Source organism: Pelodiscus sinensis, chromosome 1 (assembly GCF_052426305.1).
Source record: "Pelodiscus sinensis isolate ZL-2025 chromosome 1, ASM5242630v1, whole genome shotgun sequence".
Lineage (NCBI taxonomy): Eukaryota > Metazoa > Chordata > Testudines > Trionychidae > Pelodiscus > Pelodiscus sinensis.
In genome coordinates this window covers 205,173,963-205,195,011 of record NC_143052.1, presented here as the reverse complement: position 1 = coordinate 205,195,011, position 21,049 = coordinate 205,173,963, and the positions used below count along the sequence as shown (strand labels likewise).

The following is a 21,049-nucleotide window of genomic DNA, read 5'->3' as shown; positions in this document are numbered from 1 at the left end:
GCCGGAAAAAAGCGGCGGACATTTTTATTTAAATGCCGCGGGGGATATTTAAATCCCCCGCGGATTTCCCTATTACGATCTCTGAAATTAACATGCCCCTTTCGGAAAAGGGGCCAATGTAGACGTAGCGTTATTGTTTTTTTTTTTCTGGTTAATGCAATGTTGCTTATTTAGAGAATTGGACTGTGTTATTCCCAGGAGCAGCCAGTTGATTCTATTCTTGTTTACTGCAGAGTATGTGGAAGGAAATTTAGCAATTCAGTGGACCACAGAGAGAGCCTGAAGCCAAAGTGGCATTTAGATACACATTTGTAACTATGAAATGAAAAAAGATGGAGATGAAACTGCCAGACCAGACCTGGGACAGAATTTACATTTGTGGTCAAAGCTCAACCCCCAATCCTCCTTTTACATGCTGCTGCTGCAGCAGCATACACAGCGATTAACATGATGTTATTCTTAGCACTTGCATAAAAGGTAGGGGGCTTGGAAATACAGCTGGTTTTCGGTGGTGCAAAGAATAGTTTTTAGTGTGATAAATAAAGGCCAAGCTCTCCCTGGTGTAACAAGAAACATTAGCAACACCACCTGGAAACACAAGGGAAAGAACCATTTAAAGCCATCCAATTGCATCAGCTTGCTTTTGGCATTCTCATCTTTTAATAAATTCCAAGGGAGAGTTTAATGATAATTAAAGGCAGCAATAACCTTTCAGGATTCCCACCTCACTCCCTTTTGGATGTGAACATCTTTCCAGGTCCTCCCTCTCAACAATTGCCTATGCTGAAAAAGGGCAATCCTTCGTGTAACAATGAGACATGTAACAATGAAGGGCAATCCTTCATTTAAGCAGTGAACAAACTGTTGCGCACTATTGGTCTTCCTCCTAAATACCATACTCATCACTGAACCTTATTCAAGAGACACTCATTCCTGAAAAAATAACTTGTAGGTGAAGACTGGCATACAACTACTGTATTTGAAAGAAGCACTGATAGTTAAATTTCAGCCCGACATTTAAATTTAGGAAATAACAAGTTTTTATAAACACCCAACATCAATAGAAATCTTTGTGTGTGTTTTTTTTATTCAAAGGACATACTTTCTTCCAAAAGGAAAAGCACTCTCCCTATAATAGTTGTAACTCAAACACTGCAGCATCCCGTTAGTGCAGGAGAATAAGACACTGATTCAGTTAAATTGACTAATCAATTGTCTTTTATCAAAGCTGAGCTATATGCCAAAAGCAAACAGATATCAAACAGGGTGAAAAGTAAATAATATTGTTAGAATTATTCCCTAAAATGTCATTTGTGCCATAGGTACAGAAGCCTTTTTTATGTATAATTTTAATGACATGCTATCAGGAAAAATGGCACTTTAAAATGCTTGTTAAAATGTGAGCCCAGGGGTAAACTACCTATAGAAAATCATCAATTTGTTGTTTGGCTTTTCTAAAAATAATGTCGTGTTAATGCTGTTTATGTTTAAACATTAGCTGTGGAAGCAGCTGGGGGTGTTTGTTATGGAGGAGGTAAGGAGGCTTGGTAGATACGAACTGGACAAGTAAACAAGGATAATATATTTAATTAATGATAATTAAATATGAATATTTAACGAACAGTCCAACGGGTTCCCTTAAGTGTCTTTGTTACAAGAAAATCTGAAATAACCAGAAATGATTTCAGAATATCCATGTTCTCTCATAACCTACCTCTTTCTTCTTTCTGCCAGCTGCCTGCAGACTTCCTGCCACCGAAAATTCAGGCTACCCAGCTTTTCCTTTAGTACGTTAGCATCTGCTGTTGATGACTGCTCAATAATATCCTCACTGGTTATATTTAATGTTCTGATAACAGTCTGCTGTTGTCCAATGCCATCCTGCAGCTCCTGTAAAATATATATATTTTTTTAAATGTCAAAAATGAAAATACATTCCTGATAAAAATCCTTTTATTCAAGCATGAATCAAAAATGATTTACCAACTATAAATCTAGTAGAAAGAGCTCTGTGGGAAAGTTTTTCTGTACTCTGAATCCCAAATGTATACATCCAAAAGGCAGTAAGAGAGAAAGGAAGCTTTTATGTTTTTGTAACAAGCACCTTTTCAGCTCAGATTCTTCCTCTTTTTTTTTCTTTGAGTGTTCTAGTCTGTTAGAGAATGTTTTAATCTACAGATCAATTAGCGGGAAATCCTCTTGAGCAAATTCAGTTGTTCCCCTACAGAGATGCACCGTGTCTAGTAGCACACAAAGTGTTGGAAAATGTGAAATCAAACACAGTATTTTGGTTTTGTATTAACCGTCAATAAAAGTAGTGACAAGAAACATTGACAGAAACAAGCAGACTGCTTATTTATACCTCTGAAGTACTTTTCCGAATCCTTCTATGGAATACATCCACTCCTATTTGTGAGAGGCTTGATAATCAACTACTCTATACATCTTAGAAAAAATATACTCCTGATAAAATCCTTACTTTTGTCTATATACAATGAAATGCAGAACTACTAAAAATAAAACCAAAACAGTGCTGATGGACAATATGTTATTCTTCACTAAAGACACTCAATTCAATGTCCTATATATCTTTCATTACTAGAATCCCAGTATTCTACTTGTTATCTTAATTAATCATTAGTAATCAGAGTCCTGACATGTAACAACCTTCCACATTCACACAGCTAGTAAACTTGAAAAAATATAGATTTGAAAAAGGACAATTAGAACCATTTATATTTAGGGAATATAAGTTTTTAATCAGCAAAAACATCAAATGAATCTGACATTTTTATTTAACAATGGAACAAGATTGACTTTTCTTCTCCTTGAATGATTCTCAAAATGTATAAGCATGTGTGATGGATAAGAGGAGTGCATTTGGTGACTAAAAGGTTAAACTCAGATAGCTAGGGGATGTTGTCAGGGAGCCAGGAAAGCCAATGGGAGAAGGTGTTGAGATTTGAATAGGAAGATATATCTGCTTGCTGTGAGTTTTAATGTATGAGCTGGGGGAACAAGATGAATTAAACCAGGAAGAACTACCATGCCTATAAAGAATACTGGGTATGGACTGGACCTTGAAGCATGAATGTGAGAGTAGCTAGTGAATATCTATTTAGACAAGATCAGGTTATTTTCTTTCTTTTGTTGTTTGGTTAAACTCCTCCGTGCTGAGTCCATGTGCCTTGCCCCCATGCACTGTAATTAAGATGAATCCCAGAGATACAATTCTCTGTGTTTTAATCTGTTCTTTTCTCAATTGCATTATAACACCTAGAAACCTAGTATGTGTTACCTTTGTGGAGGCAGGTCTTCCACATCTTCTTTTTTGTTTTGTTAATAAAATCACCTTTTTAAGGCTATGATTTGATTCTTGTGTCCTGAAAGGTAGCAGGAGATCTGTGTATGTATGCCTAGGACTAAGAGGTCAGCTATCAGTGACTGCATTTTGTTTTCTCTTTTTCCCCTCAAGCTCTTTTGTAGTAAAAGAGTTTGAGGATGCCCCTCTGGAAGAAGGCAAAGTGCTTTCTTCCTGGGTTCAAGAAGAAAGCAGTTTTTGTTTCACTTGGTGGGGGCAGCCTATCTCCCAAATCCAAGGAATTTGTGACCTTGAGGAGCTTTTAAGCAGAAGCCTACAGAGGTAAGGTATTTTTAAGGTCTCTTACAAGCCCCCACCTTCTCCACTCAGAGTGCAGAACAGCCTTGACAGCATGTAAGTGTATAATGGAGATGTTAAACTTTTTATTGTTAAAATAAACACAAACAGTAAGAAGGAACTTGCTTTGCACTTTACCTCTTTTAGTTTGTTTGTTTGTTTTGTTATGTGGTGCCCAATCTCTACAAAATAGTAGTGACCAGGTTCAAAACATTGTACAGGAGAACCCAAACTTTGTGACGTTAATTGTATGAAATACTGCTCTTGGCAGGAGAGGGAAAAACACCTATATAACAACAGTGATGTTGATGAGGAACAAGTCAACATCTCTTCACATTCCATTGCCTTCAATGTACTAGAAATTGCTTTGCTGTTTGGTTTGAAGGACAAGAAGAAAGTGATTCACTGCACAATACTGCAATATAAGCACAATACATAAAATAATACTGAAGTGTTCAATTTAATAATTTCTGTGTTGCACAAAGTCCTTCATCCCCAATTCATTTGTATAATGGGATTCCACTCTATTTCTGTTTAAAATGCTGAATATTTATATACAGGCAGTCCCTGGGTTACGTACAAGATAGGGACTGTAGGTTTGTTCTTAAGTTGAATCTGTATGTAAGTCGGAACTGGCGTCCAGATTCAGCCGCTGCTCAAACTGACTGCCAGTTCTGACTTACATACAGAATCAACTTAAGAACCCCAGGCGTCCCCAAGTCAGCTGCTGCTGAAACTGATCAGCAGCTGATTCCAGGAAGCCCGGGGCAGAGCAACTCTGCCTCGGGCTTCCTGTAGTCAGCGCTGGTCAGTTTCAGCAGAAGCTGACTTGGGGACGCCTGAGGAAGAGCAGTTGGGGTGCTGCTGGGTTGCTCCAGTAGCGCCGCTCCTCGGTGCTACTGGACCAACCCAGCAGCACCCCATCTGCTCTGCCCCAGGCATCCTGATTCAGCCACTGCTGAAACTGACCAGCAGCGGCTGAATCAGGACCTGGGGCAGAGCATCTGGGGTGCTGCCAGGTTGGTCCAGTAGTGCCCAGAGCGGCGCTGCAGGACCAATCGGCAGCGCCCCAGCTGCTCTGCCCCAGGGTCCAAAACAAAAGCCTGGTCTGCTGGGGGGGGGGGGGAAAACTAGCTGCGCCCCCCCCCCCCAGCAGACCAGGGACATGGGGAGCAGAGCCGCAGTGGCAGCAGGGTGCCGCGCCTCTGAGGCTTTGCTCTGGCAAAGCCTCAGAGGCGCGGGACCCTGCCGCGGCTGCAGCTTCAGTCCCGGTGCCTGTGGTCTGCTGGGGACGGTCCCCAGCAGACCACAGGCACCCGGACTGAAGCCGCAGCCGCGGGGGGGTCCCGCGCCTCTGAGGCTGTGCCAGAGCAAAGCCTCAGAGGCGCGGGGAACCGCCGCTGCTGCCACTTCAGTCCCGGTGCCTGTGGTCTGCTGGGGACGGTCCCCAGCAGACCACAGGCACCCGGACTGAAGCCGCAGCTGCGAGGGGGTCCCGCGCCTCTGAGGCTTTGCCAGAGCAAAGCCTCAGAGGCGCGGGGAACCGCCGCTGCTGCCACTTCAGTCCCGATGCCTGTGGTCTGCTGGGGACGGTCCCCAGCAGACCACAGGCACCCGGACTGAAGCAGTAGCAGCAGCGGTTCCCCGCGCTTCTGAGGCTTTGCTCTGGCAAAGCCTCAGAAGCGCAGGAACCCGCCCAGTACCTCTGGTCTGCTGGAGACCGTCTCCAGCAGACCAGGGGCACCGGAGCAGCTTATGAACGGGGCTTTCTCGCCCCGGAGCTCACAGGTAGCAATCCGCCACCTCGACCTCCGGGTCGAGAAAGCCCCGTTCGTATGTGCGGATATGACATAAGTCGGATCCGCGTAAGTCGGGGACTGCCTGTAGTCTTGTATCAAAAGCCTGACAACTTAGAAAATCCTCTTTTGGACCAACATACACCCATTTCCCCATTCCTGAATTTCTCTCTCTGGTTTTTGTTGCAGTTCTTCTGTTTCAAACAATTACATATGTCACCCTTTAGTGAGTGGGAAAACCTCCTGTTGATCAAGTACCTGTTGAATTGGGCACCTATCAAATTGGGATAAAGTTAATTTTACAACCTAACCCAATCCCCATGTTCTGAGGCTGCTGAAAGAAAGGTGAAAAAAAATTCCTGTTCTAACCAACTGGGCAAACATGGAAAAGATTCCTTCCTAGTACTCAAAGGGCAAGTAGCATGATGCCTATAGCAAGGTCCTAAAAACCAACCCAACCCATTCTAAACCCTGTGAAGGAAAGGGAGTTCCTTTTTCCCAGCACAGAATGGTGTCCCTGGCTGGGAGAAGGGCTTATAAGCCTTCCTTACTTGAGCGTAAGGGTACCAATGAGCCCAGAGCACTTTCTGCTCCTTTCTGTCCAACTGACCAGCTACAAAGCCCTTCTCGAATCCACGGGAAGGAGAAGAACCCATGAGGATGGTCTACATATGTGTGTGCTTTCTCTAGAGGGGCTAAGAGTTTTCTTTCCTCTGGTATCAAGCCATGCCTGTGTGGGTGGCAGTGGCAGTGGGTGTATCAAGGTAGAGCATCTAGAACAGGGATGAGGCACAGCAGTGGGACAACCCGAGGCCTGGTTTACCCTAGAAAACTAAGTCAGTTTCAGGGGTCTGAAAAATCCACAGCTCTGAGCAGCACTAAGATGACGCAAATCTCTGTGTAGACAGCACTAGATCGATGGAAGAATGTTTCTGTTGACTTAGTTACTACCTTTTAGGGAGGTGGATAAACTACAGCAATGGGAATAGTTAGTGTCCACACTGAATGCTGCAGTGGCACATGTGTGCCATAGTAGTATCTTTAGTAAATACAAACACTCAGGAAGCTTTCATGGCCACTGTCCATGTGGTAAAAGCTTTATGGGAAAACAGAGGACTTTACTCTCTGAGTAATTTGGACACTGTGACAGTTTTAGATATCCAGGACCACAAGTCACTTTCTCATCCCCTGCCTCCAGTGAGAGGGAGTCTTCCTTGTGGTGGTTGTATATCAACTACCTGACACCACCACCTTTCAGCCACTCAAGAACTTAGAATAATCTTAAATAGGTGAAGGCTTTCTGCACATAAACCCTCTGAAATATTATTTTCATTGCTGATTTGTGGGTCTTCTGTCAAAGAAATAAGTCAGAACTTAGGAATCACACATTTTTTCTAATGTAAAGATCTTCCTAAACATGCATTATTACATAGTACTTCTCTGAAACATAGCTACTGAAATATGAAAATGGTATGACAGAGACAAGAAAAATATCAGAATATGAAGCAACCATAAATTCACAGTTTTAAAGACTCTGAAGACAGATGCAATAATTTTATAGCATCATTCATTTCTGAGAACTTGGCCTGAGGACGGTCATTATAATCAAATGCAGTATCTGAAAGTTTAGAGTTTGAAGAGGTGTCAAACAAGAGTACCTTTGAAGCCTTAAGTTGCATGGTAAACAGTGCTGTCATCCTGGTTTTGCAAGCAATATCCTTAATTTTATTTATGGGAAAGTGGGCCCATAGTGATTCTTGCAAATGCCCTATCTTCTTTCCCGTTCATTTCTACCTTCAAAAGACTGCTGGTTTTAAAATAGCCTCTCTGCAGTTTCTTCTTTGCTGATGCTAGTTCATTAGTCTGTTTTGCTGAACTGACACTTCAAAAAGCAGTACTTCCTGTCAAAAAAGTGCTGCCTATCGAAGGCCCTATGGAAGAGTCCATAAAGCAGTGGACTAGCACCAACTGTGGCCGGAATATTTAAAAAGAAGTAAAGGCTTTAATATAGAAAAACATGGAAAAAAAGAGGGGAAAAAGAATGGGAGACGAATAGGGAAAGGCATTATTAGGAAAGCGAGGGGGTGAGGAGAATGAAAATCATGGAGAACCAAACTCATAGGAGTAGAAAAGACTGAAAGGAAAAGAAAGAAGAGCTGAGTGACAAAACCTGAAGGGAAAAAAAAAGAGTGTTGCAAGTGATTGAAAAGTAACAGAAGAGACTATAACTGCTCCTGTACCTATCCAAAGCATGATCCTTTTTTTTACAACAGTATCTCACCCTGCAGCCAAAAAGGAAATTACTCACTCTGTCTTGCCCAATAAAAATGTTGATCGATAGGGCCAACGTCCCAATCTCTATGTTCATTGCACTGTCTACTCCTACTTTTCATTTTACACTCTGGACAATCAACCTGTATCTTCCTGAAGTTACCACCATCTTCCTGCTACAAACACACATCTCCCACACTCTCTCATTTTTAATGCATATTACAAAACTTTTGTACTAAAATACAGTATATATAAAACCCAGATGCTAGAGTCAGATCAATACAATATTAATACACTGTAAGATAAAATGATTAAAAAGCAATTATTTTCTTACTCACGTACTTACACTTCAATTTTAGATCAGAACTTTGTTTTCTGCTGAACACTCAAGTGTTTTATTTAGGCACTATGGCAGTGGGCACAGTTAAGAATTTGACCAGTGGAGACATACCTGTTTCAATTATATTCATGTACATTTTTTCAAACTTTGTGATTCACTCTAACGTGGCTCAGAGGCTGCATTCTTAGACAAAATACTGTAATCATATTTTCTAGTCCAAGTACCTTTCATATATTACCAGAAAAAAATATGCAAGGTTCAGAGAGCTCCTTATTCCTTCAGTGCTGGGAATTTCCTCAGTCACATGAATGCTAATGCAAATGTTCAGTATAAATTAGATTCTTTCATCCTTACTCTCAGAGTGAGGGCACCCAACTTCTGTCGTGTTACTGAGCATGTTCAGTCAGTATGAGATTGCTTACCACAAGCCAAACCACAAATCAGGGGGTGGGAAGGCATGTGACATCCATCCCTCCATGTACGTGTGTCACCTTTGCTTACTCTCTTTAAAGTAGTACTACACACAGGGCTCGTCTACACTGGCCCCTTTTCCGGAAGGGGCATGTAAATTTCATGAGTCGTCGTAGGGAAATCCGTGGGGGATTTAAATATCCCCCGCGGCATTTAAATAAAAATGTCCGCCACTTTTTTCCAGCTTTTAAAAAAGCCGGAAAAGAGCGTCTAGACTGGCCCCGATCCACCGGAAAAAGCGCCCTTTTCCGGAGGCTCTTATTCCTACTTTGAAAAAGCGCCCTTTTCCGGAGACTCTTATTCCTACTTCAAAGTAGGAATAAGAGCCTCCGGAAAAGGGCGCTTTTTCCGGAGGATCGGGGCCAGTCTAGACGCTCTTTTCCGGCTTTTTTAAAAGATGGAAAAAAGCGGCGGACATTTTTATTTAAATGCCGCAGGGGATATTTAAATCCCCCGCGGATTTCCCTACGACGACTCATGAAATTTACATGCCCCTTCCGGAAAAGGGGCCAGTGTAGACGAGCCCACATTGTTGCATTAACTTCACTATGACTACTTTCAGAATAATATCAGATTTAACATGACTAAGGCCATCAGAATCTTGGCCTATGTACACATACAAAATATTTTAAAACACATGTTTCAACAGCTCCTTGTTTAATTCTAGCAATCAGCAAGAGAGAAGCAAACAGTAGTAAAGTAGACCTGGCAACTGAAGATTGAGTGGAACAGCTACATAGAAAAATTCTGTTATCTGCTGTTGGTGAAAACATATGTAGGCAAGCTATCCACCTCTGGAGACAAACCTACAGACTACAGTACATTAAAAATGTAGACAGAATTAAGGTTCCCATCTTCAAATAAAGTTGTTTTGTTATTTAGATATCTGAAAACAGTGCACAGAAGCAGTTTGGTACATTTACCTCATCTCCATCAGTACTAAATACAGTCATTATGAGCATACTGCTATTAGAGACAATACCGAACAAATCCATAATGGCAAAATACTTAAAAGTATTACAAGCTCTGGGCAGTTTCATTTTATGAGCTCACATTACCAAGAAGATAGTCAAAAGTAAAAGAGAAAAATATTTTTGTATTTCAAATGAGCAGCCCCCTAAACAAGGGGTAATTATGTTTTCAAAATGCTCCACCTGTATGCAATTATACCAGCTGTTTTCTTAGCTAACACATCAATATTGAACTAGGGAACCACAAGAGCTAAATACATGACCTTAAGCTAAAGAGCCAACATACTGTAATTATTAGTTGTAAAGCCTCACATTCTGAGAGGGTCAGCAAAGAGGGAGAACTATAATACATATTCACCACATGGTTACACAATAGTCAGTGACAGCCTTATAGATTTAGGTGTCAGTAAATGTGCAATGATCTAGTCTACAGTGTTCATATTTTAGAGGGTGTCCACTTGAGACAGGCTAATGTTTTCAGGGGAGGAAAGTAAGTTCACTCTGAACAGGGAGCTATTTAGATATCTGTGTTAAGAATGATCATTTAGCTACTACTTCACATAGCAAGTCTGCAATTTTTCCCATTACCACCAATTTCAGTGTTTGCAGCTTCTGTTAAACCTTGAAATAAATCATGCAAGCATCTTAATTTTATCCCATGTTTGAGATACTCTTTCTCCCTTAGCTTACTTCAAGTTGGGTAATTCCTTTTCCTTTGCACCCCCCCTCCACATTCCAATCTCCGACTTCTCTCAGCCCTCAAACAGCCCCATACGTCTAAGCAGACAGCATGTAAAAATTACTGTCCTCTGGTTCTAACATTTACTTTAGTTTTCTCTGCTACCACCCCCGCCCCCATTTCATATTTTGGTAATATTTAATAGAAGGGAGTTAAATCTGTAAAATGGAACATTCTTTCCTATTGGGTCCTGGCCAGCTATGCTAATCTTGTAAGCTCAGAGTTCTTCCTGGCCAGATGCGAGAACATTTGGAGCTCTAACACAAGTGAAACTTTGAACTTGTAAGATTTTAAGACACCTACCGTCACAACAAAAATTGCAAGAGCTGAGACTGATTTTTTTTAAAAGTGCTTTTAGATACCAGAGATTGTTTTCACCCTCTTTCAATAGTAATAAGGCTGTGTGTTAATGAAACTGTGGCTCATACAAGCTCAGGCAATTATTTTCTGGAAAATAATTTGCGGTTGTGACTATCAATATGTCAACTACTAATATAGCAACATCCATGATGTAACCTGCCTAAATCCAAATAATATTTTGGTACCACAAGACTGGTCTTTTCAGTGCAACTTGATCTTAATAATACCTGGTTTAAAATGGCTATTTTTTTAAAGTTATACTCTGTATTTCACTTTGAGAATTAAGTTTTAATCTTATAACTTTGAATCAGGGGAGTCTTCTATAGGAGAAGCTCCACAAATAACTTGTATGGTTTTGAGAAGAACACACAGCACATATATGGCAGGATGACTCACCGTTGTCATTTTATTTTTCAGATAAGAACCAGTAGCAATTGTAGCTGTTTATATGCTTGCTCCAAGTGAATATGAGAAATCTGGCATCGTTTTAAAAAAATCCTTAATACATGTGCCACAGTTGTTCACTTGAAATCACATAAACCTGAACCTGTACAGAGAAATACTGCTTCTTGAATTCCCAAGCATTTTAGTAGGAATTCTAATGAATTTTGCAGCACATTTTCCTGAAATAGATGGGAGGTCAGTGAGAGTAATAACCACTTGTTGTTCACAAACTGAATATTATTGTAAAGCAAAATGCTAATTAAGAAGGCCTTTAAATAATGCCACTGAGCTCTTATAATAACATCATTTAACAGCCTTTTAAATTAGAAGTTCCCCTCACAAATTAGTACTTTGAAGCTATTAAGTGATTTCCACAGCTAGTTCTATAGCTAGGAATTGGCCAAATGAACCCACATTATGCAACAGTCTTGTTATTATGAAAAAGTGGATAAAAAAAACTAGCTCAGGAGTGGAAATTATAGTCCCAGGTTGGGCTTGAAGAATTGTCATGTTGTGCCGAAGATGTACAGCTGAGAGAGAGTTTTTTTCCAGTGATGATGAGAGACTTCCTCTAACCTACTGAATATCGTATCACAAAATAAACAATGACAAGTCTTCCAGAGATGTTTTTCCTCAAGTGCTGTGATAGTGAAAGAATATTTCCACTTCAAGTTACGATGAGCTGAGGAGCCTATGGGTGTGTCTAGACTACATGCCTCCGTCGACGGAGGCATGTAGATTAGCCAGATCGGAAGAGGGAAATGAAGCCGCGATTAAAATAATCGCGGCTTCATTTAAATTTAAATGGCTGCCCCGATCTGCCGATCAGCTGTTTGTTGGCAGATCGGGGCAGTCTGGACGCGATGCGCCGACAAAGAAGCCTTTCTTGATCGACACAGGTATGCCTCGTGAAACCAGGTTTACCTGTGTCGATCAAGAAAGGCTTCTTTGTCAGCGCATCGCGTCCAGACTGCCCCGATCTGCCGACAAACAGCTGATCGGCAGATCGGGGCAGCCATTTAAATTTAAATGAAGCCGCGATTATTTTAATCGCGGCTTCATTTCCCTCTTCCGATCTGGCTAATCTACATGCCTCCGTCGACGGAGGCATATAGTCTAGACACACCCTAAGAGAAAAGTGGGTCATCCTTGAAGTTGCAACCTTTGTTCAGATCTCTAGAACAAAGTTCATTTAAAAAAAATCTATTTATGTACAAAGTGAAAAGAAATTGTTCCCTAATGTTCTGACCCATATTGCTGTGATTCAAATCTTTACACCCAGTCTGGAGCAAACACATCCTTATGCCCTCAGCAACAACTCAACGGATCTCCCAGTGAATCCTTTCACTCAACAACAACAGAGTGATATTGAGATGGAACAAAGGTGTGCCAATAACTGATTATTCAGTTGGGCAATTAAACTAGAAAATAAATCCATCCATCCATACTCACATTTTGGGTCAAATTAAATGTTGGGTTTTTTTGTTACAAAGCTAAATACTTCATCCCATTAAAGATTTTAAAAACTTTTTACAAATAAAACTGAAATAAATTCAAAAGATTTATTGAATTGAAAATGGTAAAATAAAACACTTTAATTGTGCATAATTTTTCTCCAATTGAATCAACATGGTGAATTCAACACAAATATGTTGCAGTAAACTCAGATCTATATTTTTTGGGGGTGAAAAAAATTTTGTATGAAAATTTTGACCTATCTCTAGAAAGAAATGTGGTAAGGACACTGACCTACTCAATAACAAAAAACAAAAACAAAACAAAAAGTGAAAACAAAAGTCATATAGCAAGTCCAATATTTTTCAAGTTATTATTTTTACAAGATAAAGAATCTTTTTCTTTTTTTGCATTGGCAGATTTTTCACCTAGAGTATGACACAGAACAAATATGTAGCATGCTGGTTTTCTATGTTTGTTGTTGTTTTGCAAGCATAAGATAGTGGTTAATGAAATAGCACTACAGTGCAATTTAATAACAATATTAGGTTAAGATAATCGCTAAAACTGATATATTGCAGGATTTTCACATATTATATATATATTTATAAGTGTTAATTTAATATGCTAATATAAAAGCAGAATAATATTAATATGAAGCTCCTTCTATGCACAGACCACCAATTAATATCTGTTTATCTACAAGGGATATGTAAATACATTTTTGTAACATGAGAATGACCATGCCTTTTACAAAATTACAGGGGAAAAGAACTAAAGTCCCCAATTCACTTAATCAGTAAATGGAGAAAATGTATTTGAGATTGATGGGGTTGTGTCTACATCAACAGTGATTTTGGCTTAAAGTTTTGTGAAGATTTGAAAAAAAAAAAAGGTACAGCTAATCACACCCTTTTTATTAATATTTGTTATCTTCTGTGCACTGATATTTCTTGCTCAGTTTGGAAATAAATTCTCGAGTTATTTTCACCCTTATTTCTCCTAGGGTATGTCTACACTACAGAACTAATTCTAACTAACTTAATTCGAATTAGTTAATTTGAAATTAGCTAATTTGAATTAGTGCATCTAGACCTAAAAACTAATTCGAATTAGCGTTTTGCTAATTCGAACTAGCATGTTCACATTGAGTGGACCCTGAACCGAAGTTAAGGCTGGCTGGAACCAGTGCCAGCAGGACATCAGGTTAGAACTTAGGGCATGGAGCTGCTGCCTCAGGGCTGTGCTTAAAGAGACCCGACCCCCACCCCCGACAGACAGTTCTCAGGGTTCCCCGCTTGCTTGTCTAACTCGATGAGGGATAGCAAAGCAGTCCTGTCTTGGAGTGCCCTGAGTGCCCACACTCAGCACATCACAGCACTTGGCCATCAGCCTGGCTGCACTTGCCGCAGGCTGCCATCCGGGGAAGGGGGAATCTGGAGGGCTGTCAGGATCCAGGAGGCCCTGCAGGAGAACTTCCATCCCGAGGAGCCCGCAGAGCCACCCCAGTCCTCCCCATTGGAGGCTCATGCCCCATTCCTCCCTCACCTCCTTCCACTTACCCCTCCCTAGACCCCGTTCCTGATGTAAAAAATAAAGGACACGTGCGTTCAAAAATACAAACTCTTTTTATTGAACAAAACTGGGGAGGAGGGGCGGAATTATCCTCCGGGGAGACCGGGAAAAGGAGGTGGGAGAGGGGAAGAGAGAGGGTGTGCGAGGGGAGGGGGAAACCTGGGAGGAGGGAGCTGGAAGGGGGAAGCCAGGGAAAGAAGGAAGGGGAAGTATAAAACTATGGTATGCCATATCTTCAGTACTGTGTACAGATGTGGTCTCCTTACCTCAAAAAAGATATTTTGGCCTTGGAAAGGGTTCAGAAAAGGGCAACTAAAATGATTAAGGGTTTGGAACAGGCCCCATATGAAGAGAGGCTAAAGAGACTGGGACTTTTCAGCTTAGAAAAGAGGAAACTGAGTGCGGATATGATAGAGGTATATAAAATCATGAGTGGTGTGGAGAGGGTGAATAAAGAAAAGTTCTTCATTAGTTCCCATAATAGAAGGACTAGAGGACACCAAATTAAATGAATGGGCAGCAGGTTTAAAACTAATAAGCGAAAGTTCTTCTTCACAGAGCACATAGTCAATCTGTGGAACTCCATGCCTCTGGAGGCTGTGAAGGGTAGAACTATAATAGAGTTTAAAGAGAAGTTAGATAAATTCATGGAAGTTGGGTCCATGGAGTGCTATTAGCCACGGGGTAGGAATGGTGTCCCTGGCCTCTGTCTGTGGAAGGCTGGAGATGGATGGCATGAGACAAATGGCTTGGTCATTGTCTTTGGTCCATCCCCTCCGGGGTACTTGGTGCTGGCCGCTGTCAGCAGACAGGTACTGGGCTAGATGGACCTTTGGTCTGACCCAGTAAGGCCGTTTTTATGTTCTTATGTTCTAAGCTCAGGGCTCAGGGTCGGGGGTCTCACTGGACCAACTTGATTTTCATGCAAACCTGCTCCTGCGTTTGCATGTGGCCTTTGGTGGCCAGGATGGCAGCTATCCTGCCCTAGACGGCCACTTTCCTGTGCCTAGTGCGGAAGTCGTGGACGTTGGAGGCCTCCCCCCAAACCTCGATGAGGTCCACGATCTCCGCACCAGACCAGGTGGGCACCCGGGGAAGAGGCGGAGGGCTGGGTGGCAGCGGGTGACTGGCTCATGCTGTGCCAGGTACAGGGTCTGCTGGCTGGGTGCTGGCAGGCTTGCAACTGGCACAAGCACTGTAGCCAGACCATGCCCCTTTAAGGGGTCGGGGCCGGGAGGGGGGCAAAAGAGTTTCCCTGGTTTGGCCCAGAGTGGCCACCAGGGCAACCTGGTAAGGGCTAGCGTCCAACTAGTTCGAACTAAGTGGCTACACAGCCCTTAATTCGAACTACTTAATTTGAACTAGGTGTTACTCCTCGTAAAATGAGGTTTACCTAGTTCGATTTAATCGCTCTGCTAGTTCGATTGAAATTTGAACTAGCGATTTGTATGTGTAGCCCCTAATAAAGTTAATTCGAACTAACAGCTGTTAGTTTGAATTAACTTTGTAGTGTAGACATACCCCTAGATATTGAGATACTTTTCTAAAATGAGTCTTCAAATACCTAAAGGTTTACCTATCAACACTGATCAGCTACACTATTGGGTCCCATTACATGTGAGGTATAAGAAAAATCTGAAATACACTGAAGCATGAAAAACAAATATAGGTCTTCTGTTACAAAATTAGAAATACGTTTCAGTAATATTGGTGGAAATGCTGTCTGAGTATCATATGTTGCTCTTGTCACTGAGTTAAGAAAGAATCCAAATCAAGAGGAAGTTCTCAGCTAGAGATTTCAGATATTACTAAAAAAATGCAAAGAGCATTATAGCAAGAGAGAAAGGAAAGGTACAATGTATAGGTCTAACACTAGAAAACTAAATTCCATGCATGCTTTTTTTTCTACTCCCCACCCAAAAATTTATTTCCTACTGTTTATTTATTTCCTATTTCCACTTGAATCATTCATGCTTTATGAATTTGTCTTTACCTGTACTTTAGTTTTCAATGTCTTTTCTTTACTATTACTCTTGTTTACCTCTGAGAGAAGGAGAACAGCCATAAAAAAACACACATAAATTTCAGCCATAAAAATTCTTCTGATGGATGCTGCCTAGAGCCAAATCTACACATTTTTGAGACTGCTTGCTAGCTTTGGTTAGGCCAGCAATATGTGGGTTACCAGTGGTCTGCATATCTGCACTGCTCCTTGTGAACTTCTGATAACATGATAATTTAGACAAAAACTTCTACCAATTCAGTATAAACACCACTGATTTATACATATGCCAAAAGTATATAGTTTTTAAAGAATAAATACTTTAGGAAAATAACTTAAGATACTTTATCCAATTGGAACAAAAGGAAAAACTGAGGAAAACAGATTTAACACATCTGTTGTTTCTTGATGACACTATCCTGTTAATGCTGTGATAATCCTACTAAACATTAGTTTATCACACCACACCCCAAGGAGTAATACCTGGAGTCACCACATCTGTGAAACTATGTTTAGATGTATGGGTAAGAAGGGTGATATACCCAATTTAGTTCATTATCTATACTGTCCAGACCATCAGGATTAAATAATTTTAATTTTGTGAAAAGATGCCATTTATAATGGAAAAGAGCAGCCAAGACTTTTGGTATGATGACTAATAAAACCCCAAAAGATTACCATACAGTGAAGAGAAGGGAGTAATCATAATGGTTTCACTAAAACAGGAGTTTCTGAGAGAGAACAATGCCAGCCGCATTATAGGAATACAAAATTTCAATAATCCATTTGCTTGCATAACACTTCATTCTTCAGGGAGAGGAAAGAAATCCCCCCTGGCCATAGACAGTGCTCAATATATGCCCAGAAATAGCATGGTCATTGTAGTTTTAGCCTAACTAATGTTAACGTAATTGCAGATTGTATTCTTAGTTAGATAAGTATATGACCTAATTGAAATGTATTATGCTTTGTAAGCCCAGGATCTGGTCTCCAGGAACAAATAAAAACAAGTTATTTACTGTAATGGTGCCCTGCAGCAGGGAGTTTTATATGTTGCATAAGAAATATGTTTTAATTATAAAAGCTGATATTTTTAATTTCATGCAAATTGTGTATTTAACACATCTGTTGTTTCTTGCTGACACTATCCTGTTAATGCTGTGATAATCCTACTAAATATTAGTTTATCACACCACACCCCAAGGAGTAACACCTGGAGTTATTTCTATCTGTGAAACTATGATTAGATGTATGGGTAAGAAGGGTGATATACCCAATTAGTTCAACAATTTGCCATCCTATTTCACACATATTGTTTCACTTTCATATGCCTCATGCCGTCTTTTTACTCATAACTTTTCATAGGCTCATGTGCAACAAACTGACCTAGTGTGTGAAGATATATGGGAATAAACAGAATCAAAATAGATTCCTGCTATTTAATTCAGACAGCAGATGGAAAAATAAAATCAAGCAGCTGGGAATAAATCCAAAAGGGATCTGAGCAATACAACACTGAGTGTAACATTTAGGCCTCCTACCACCAAATGGAATCCAGAGCCTCAAGTTAGTCACCCAGGCTCCTTATATAATAGTGGTAGGGAACTTCCGGTCCATGGGCCGTATCCATCCCCCTGCTAAATTTGATCTGGCCCATGGCAAGTCTCCATGCCTTGGGAAGCCCTGAGCCTCGGTGCCCCTCCCACCACAGAGCTTGAACTGAAGATACCTCCTTACCCCAGTGTGGGTGAAAGCCAGGGTGCCAGTCTGATCAGCTATCCACGTGCCCCATAGGCACAGGAATGGATGATCTGGGAAAGCTGCGAGTCCACCTGTGCCTGCCCTGCAGCTTCCATTGGCTGGGAACAATAGCCAATGGGAGCTGTGAGGGCAGGGTCTCTGGCTATATATAGTGTGTATTGCACAGACCCACTTAGCCATATCATGGTAGCTTCTAGAAGCAGCATGGGGCCAGGTTGGGGCCTTACCTCACTACCAGGAGTAATCTTAGGAAAACAGCATCCAGCAGGAGCATGCTCATTTCCCTCTCTCCCACACCTCCACCACCTCACAGAGCCTGGACCCCCCACTCTGAACTTCCTGCCCCCCCAACCCTGGTTTCAGCCCTGAGCCAGCACCTGCAACTGAACCCCGTGCCCCATCTTGGAACTGCCTTCTACACCCCAACTGACAGCCCTGAGCCTGCTATTGTACTCCTACCTTCCCCCCCCCCCCCCAGCCTTAGTCTGCAGCTGCTACCCACAGCCTGAACCCCTCATTTCTGGTCACACCCCAGACCTTAGGAAATGCCTTGGCCTCCACACATCCCTGTGGGGCTGCATGTGGCCCACAACTTATTTGTTCTGTGGGTCAATTGCTCCCAACAGAAAAAAGGTTCCCCACCTTTGTTATACGTCTGGAGAGATTAAGGCACCTAAGAATGTGATCCAGAAAAGCCAGCCTACTGAATGGGGAGCTGCATATGCTACCCAACAAGAAATGATGAGAATGGAGGTGCCCCAACTCTCAAAAGGACTTAGGCACCTAACTCCACTCAGGATTCCCAGCCATGGATTCACCCTGGAATTAGATGCCTAAGTCCTTTCTCACAAAAAACTGAGGTAATTCCACAATTGGAATCCCACTTTAAAACCTTTTGTCCAATTGCTATTATATTTATTTGGACTATGGGAGACTTGGGTTCAATTCCCACATCTGCATGCTATGGAGCAGAGAATTGAACCTACATCTCCCATCCCTCTGGAGAAATGGTGGGCAATAAGTGGCCCGTGGACTAGATGTGGTTCACCAGGGAAGCAGCACAGGCTGGGCCACCACTTCCTCCAGCCCCCATTAGCTGGAAATGGCCTTCCAGAGCCAACCATAGCCATGAGCAGCTATACCTGTGGACGTGCAGGTAAATAAAGCATCTGGTAGCCTGCCAGAGCCTAATCCTGATAGACTGCAAATGGGACACTTATTGCCTATCCCTGCTCTGGAGTGTTCTTTAACCACTTGTAAGGGAAAAAACTGGGGTGGGATTTTCTTGTCAAAATCATATTTTTTATAAATTAAATACTCAGAACAGGAACTTAAGTTCTCTACATGTCAAGAAAGTGGGTTAACAACCGGACTATAAAATCACTCTCATTCTTCTTCAGGTACTTGGACAATGCTGACTTTGCACACGCTCAGCAGCGGACTTTTTGTTGCCTTAGGGAATTTACAGATGGAAATGTAAGTGTCTAGGGATTTTAGACACCTACAGTTTTAGGCAGCAAATGAGCAGGGATTTCAAGGTCTAAATTCTGTCCTTAGGAAGTTGAAATGGCTGTTAGGCACCTAAATCCCTTTGTGAGTCCAGTACTAATGGACAGATATAGAACCACCAAAAAGTTACTTTCAGTATTATATTCCAACTCAAGCAATTTAAATAGGACCCATGGTTGGTCAGAGTTTAGAGTATGAGAATCTCATAATGTCTAAAGTCTCCTCATACATTATAGGTAAGCCCCACATACACATTTCAGAATTGTTCCTTGAATTTTATCTTCTGTTGTCATAGAATGATACAATATTTGAATGTTAAACTTAATGAAGAGCCATTCTACTATCTATCAAATTGATCTTTTGTCTTTTTATAGACCGTGCCAGGCAAATATGCTCAAAGGTAATTTATTGTTATTGAATAGCCCTGTAACAACATGATGAAATCATGCAAACAAGCTTCTAATTTCTGTCAGATGCACTTGCTGGCACAACATTCTTTTGGAAGGGGAAAAAACCCTTATTGCTTTCCTTAATTTATGGTATGGCTCTGGATCATAAAACGAGCTAAGTGTATCATGCTCAGCTTTTAAAATGTGCAGCCTTGAATTAGACATCACTCTGCTACTGTTCACTCATTTACATAATTCTTTTTTCTTTGTACTGAATGAAAACACAAGGTTGTCTTTACACTGATGCAGTGTCATTCAGAACAAAAACAACAAAAAAAGAAACTGTCCCCTTGAAAGTTTTGTTCCTTTGGGGTGATTTTAACTAACAAGTGCTCACATCTCTATTAAAGATCCTAGTAAAAATAAGTGAGGAATTCAATAATTTTCCAAGCTGTTAAATCCTATTAATCTAGCTGGAGATTGATTGGTGGCAGCTTTTAAGTATTAGACTGTAAAACAAACATCTTTACTGTAGTCCTTTTTCACTCCTTGTAGAAAAGAAGTTTCTTCATTTACTGCTGTAAACAAAAAGAAGTCTAATAGGAAGTATTATGGTATCTTGGGAGAGTGTGAGGAAAGAAAAAAGAGGGAGACTGGAAAAAAAGGTAAAACAATAAAAAATATGATAATTTTTGCAGTTGAAGAATAATTTAAAATAAGGTTATTTTTTGAGGGGAGGGAAAAATACATTGGCTTGATAGTTACCATATATTCCGGCGTACAAGACGACCTCTGATGTTAAAAAACATCCCCCAAAAATCGGGGGTCGTCTTGTACGCCGGGTATACATCCCAGGCGCGCCTGGGCTGCTCCCCCGCCGGAGCCCCTCCGCGGCTTTGAAAGCCTCGGGTGAAGCCTCGGTTCAAAGCCGCAGAGGGGCTCCGGCGAGGGAGCAGCCCAGGTGCACCTGGGATGCCCCCCCGCCGGCTTCCCTCGAGGCTTTCAAAGCCTGGGATGCCCCCCCGCCCGCTTCCCCCGAGGCTTTCAAAGCTGCTGCGGCTTTGCTCCCGGTGCCTCTGGTCTGCTGGGGACCATCTCCAGCAGACCAGGGACACCGGGAGCAAAGGAGGCGGAGGGGCGCTGGGGTATAAGATGAAACCCTATCTTTTAATTAAAAAGATAGGGGGTCGTCTTATACGCCCAGTCACCCTATACGCCGGAAAATACGGTATATTTTGAGAGATTGGTTTGAAAATTACTATTATAATTGTAGAAATGAGAGGCAACTGAAACAAGCAATAATAAGAA

General features: G+C 41.5%; 1 protein-coding gene across 12 annotated transcripts in view; it reads right to left on the bottom strand.

Moving 5' to 3' along the window:
- Window positions 1–21,049, bottom strand: part of DMD (dystrophin) — a 2,135,104-nt gene that overhangs the window by 787,649 nt on the left and 1,326,406 nt on the right. For all 12 annotated transcript variants that reach the window (XM_075916549.2, XM_089775838.1, XM_075916586.2 and 9 more), the window contains one exon: window positions 1,715–1,890. In XM_075916549.2, coding sequence (XP_075772664.2) covers window positions 1,715–1,890 — 176 coding nt within the window. The remainder of the gene's footprint in view (window positions 1–1,714; window positions 1,891–21,049) is intronic.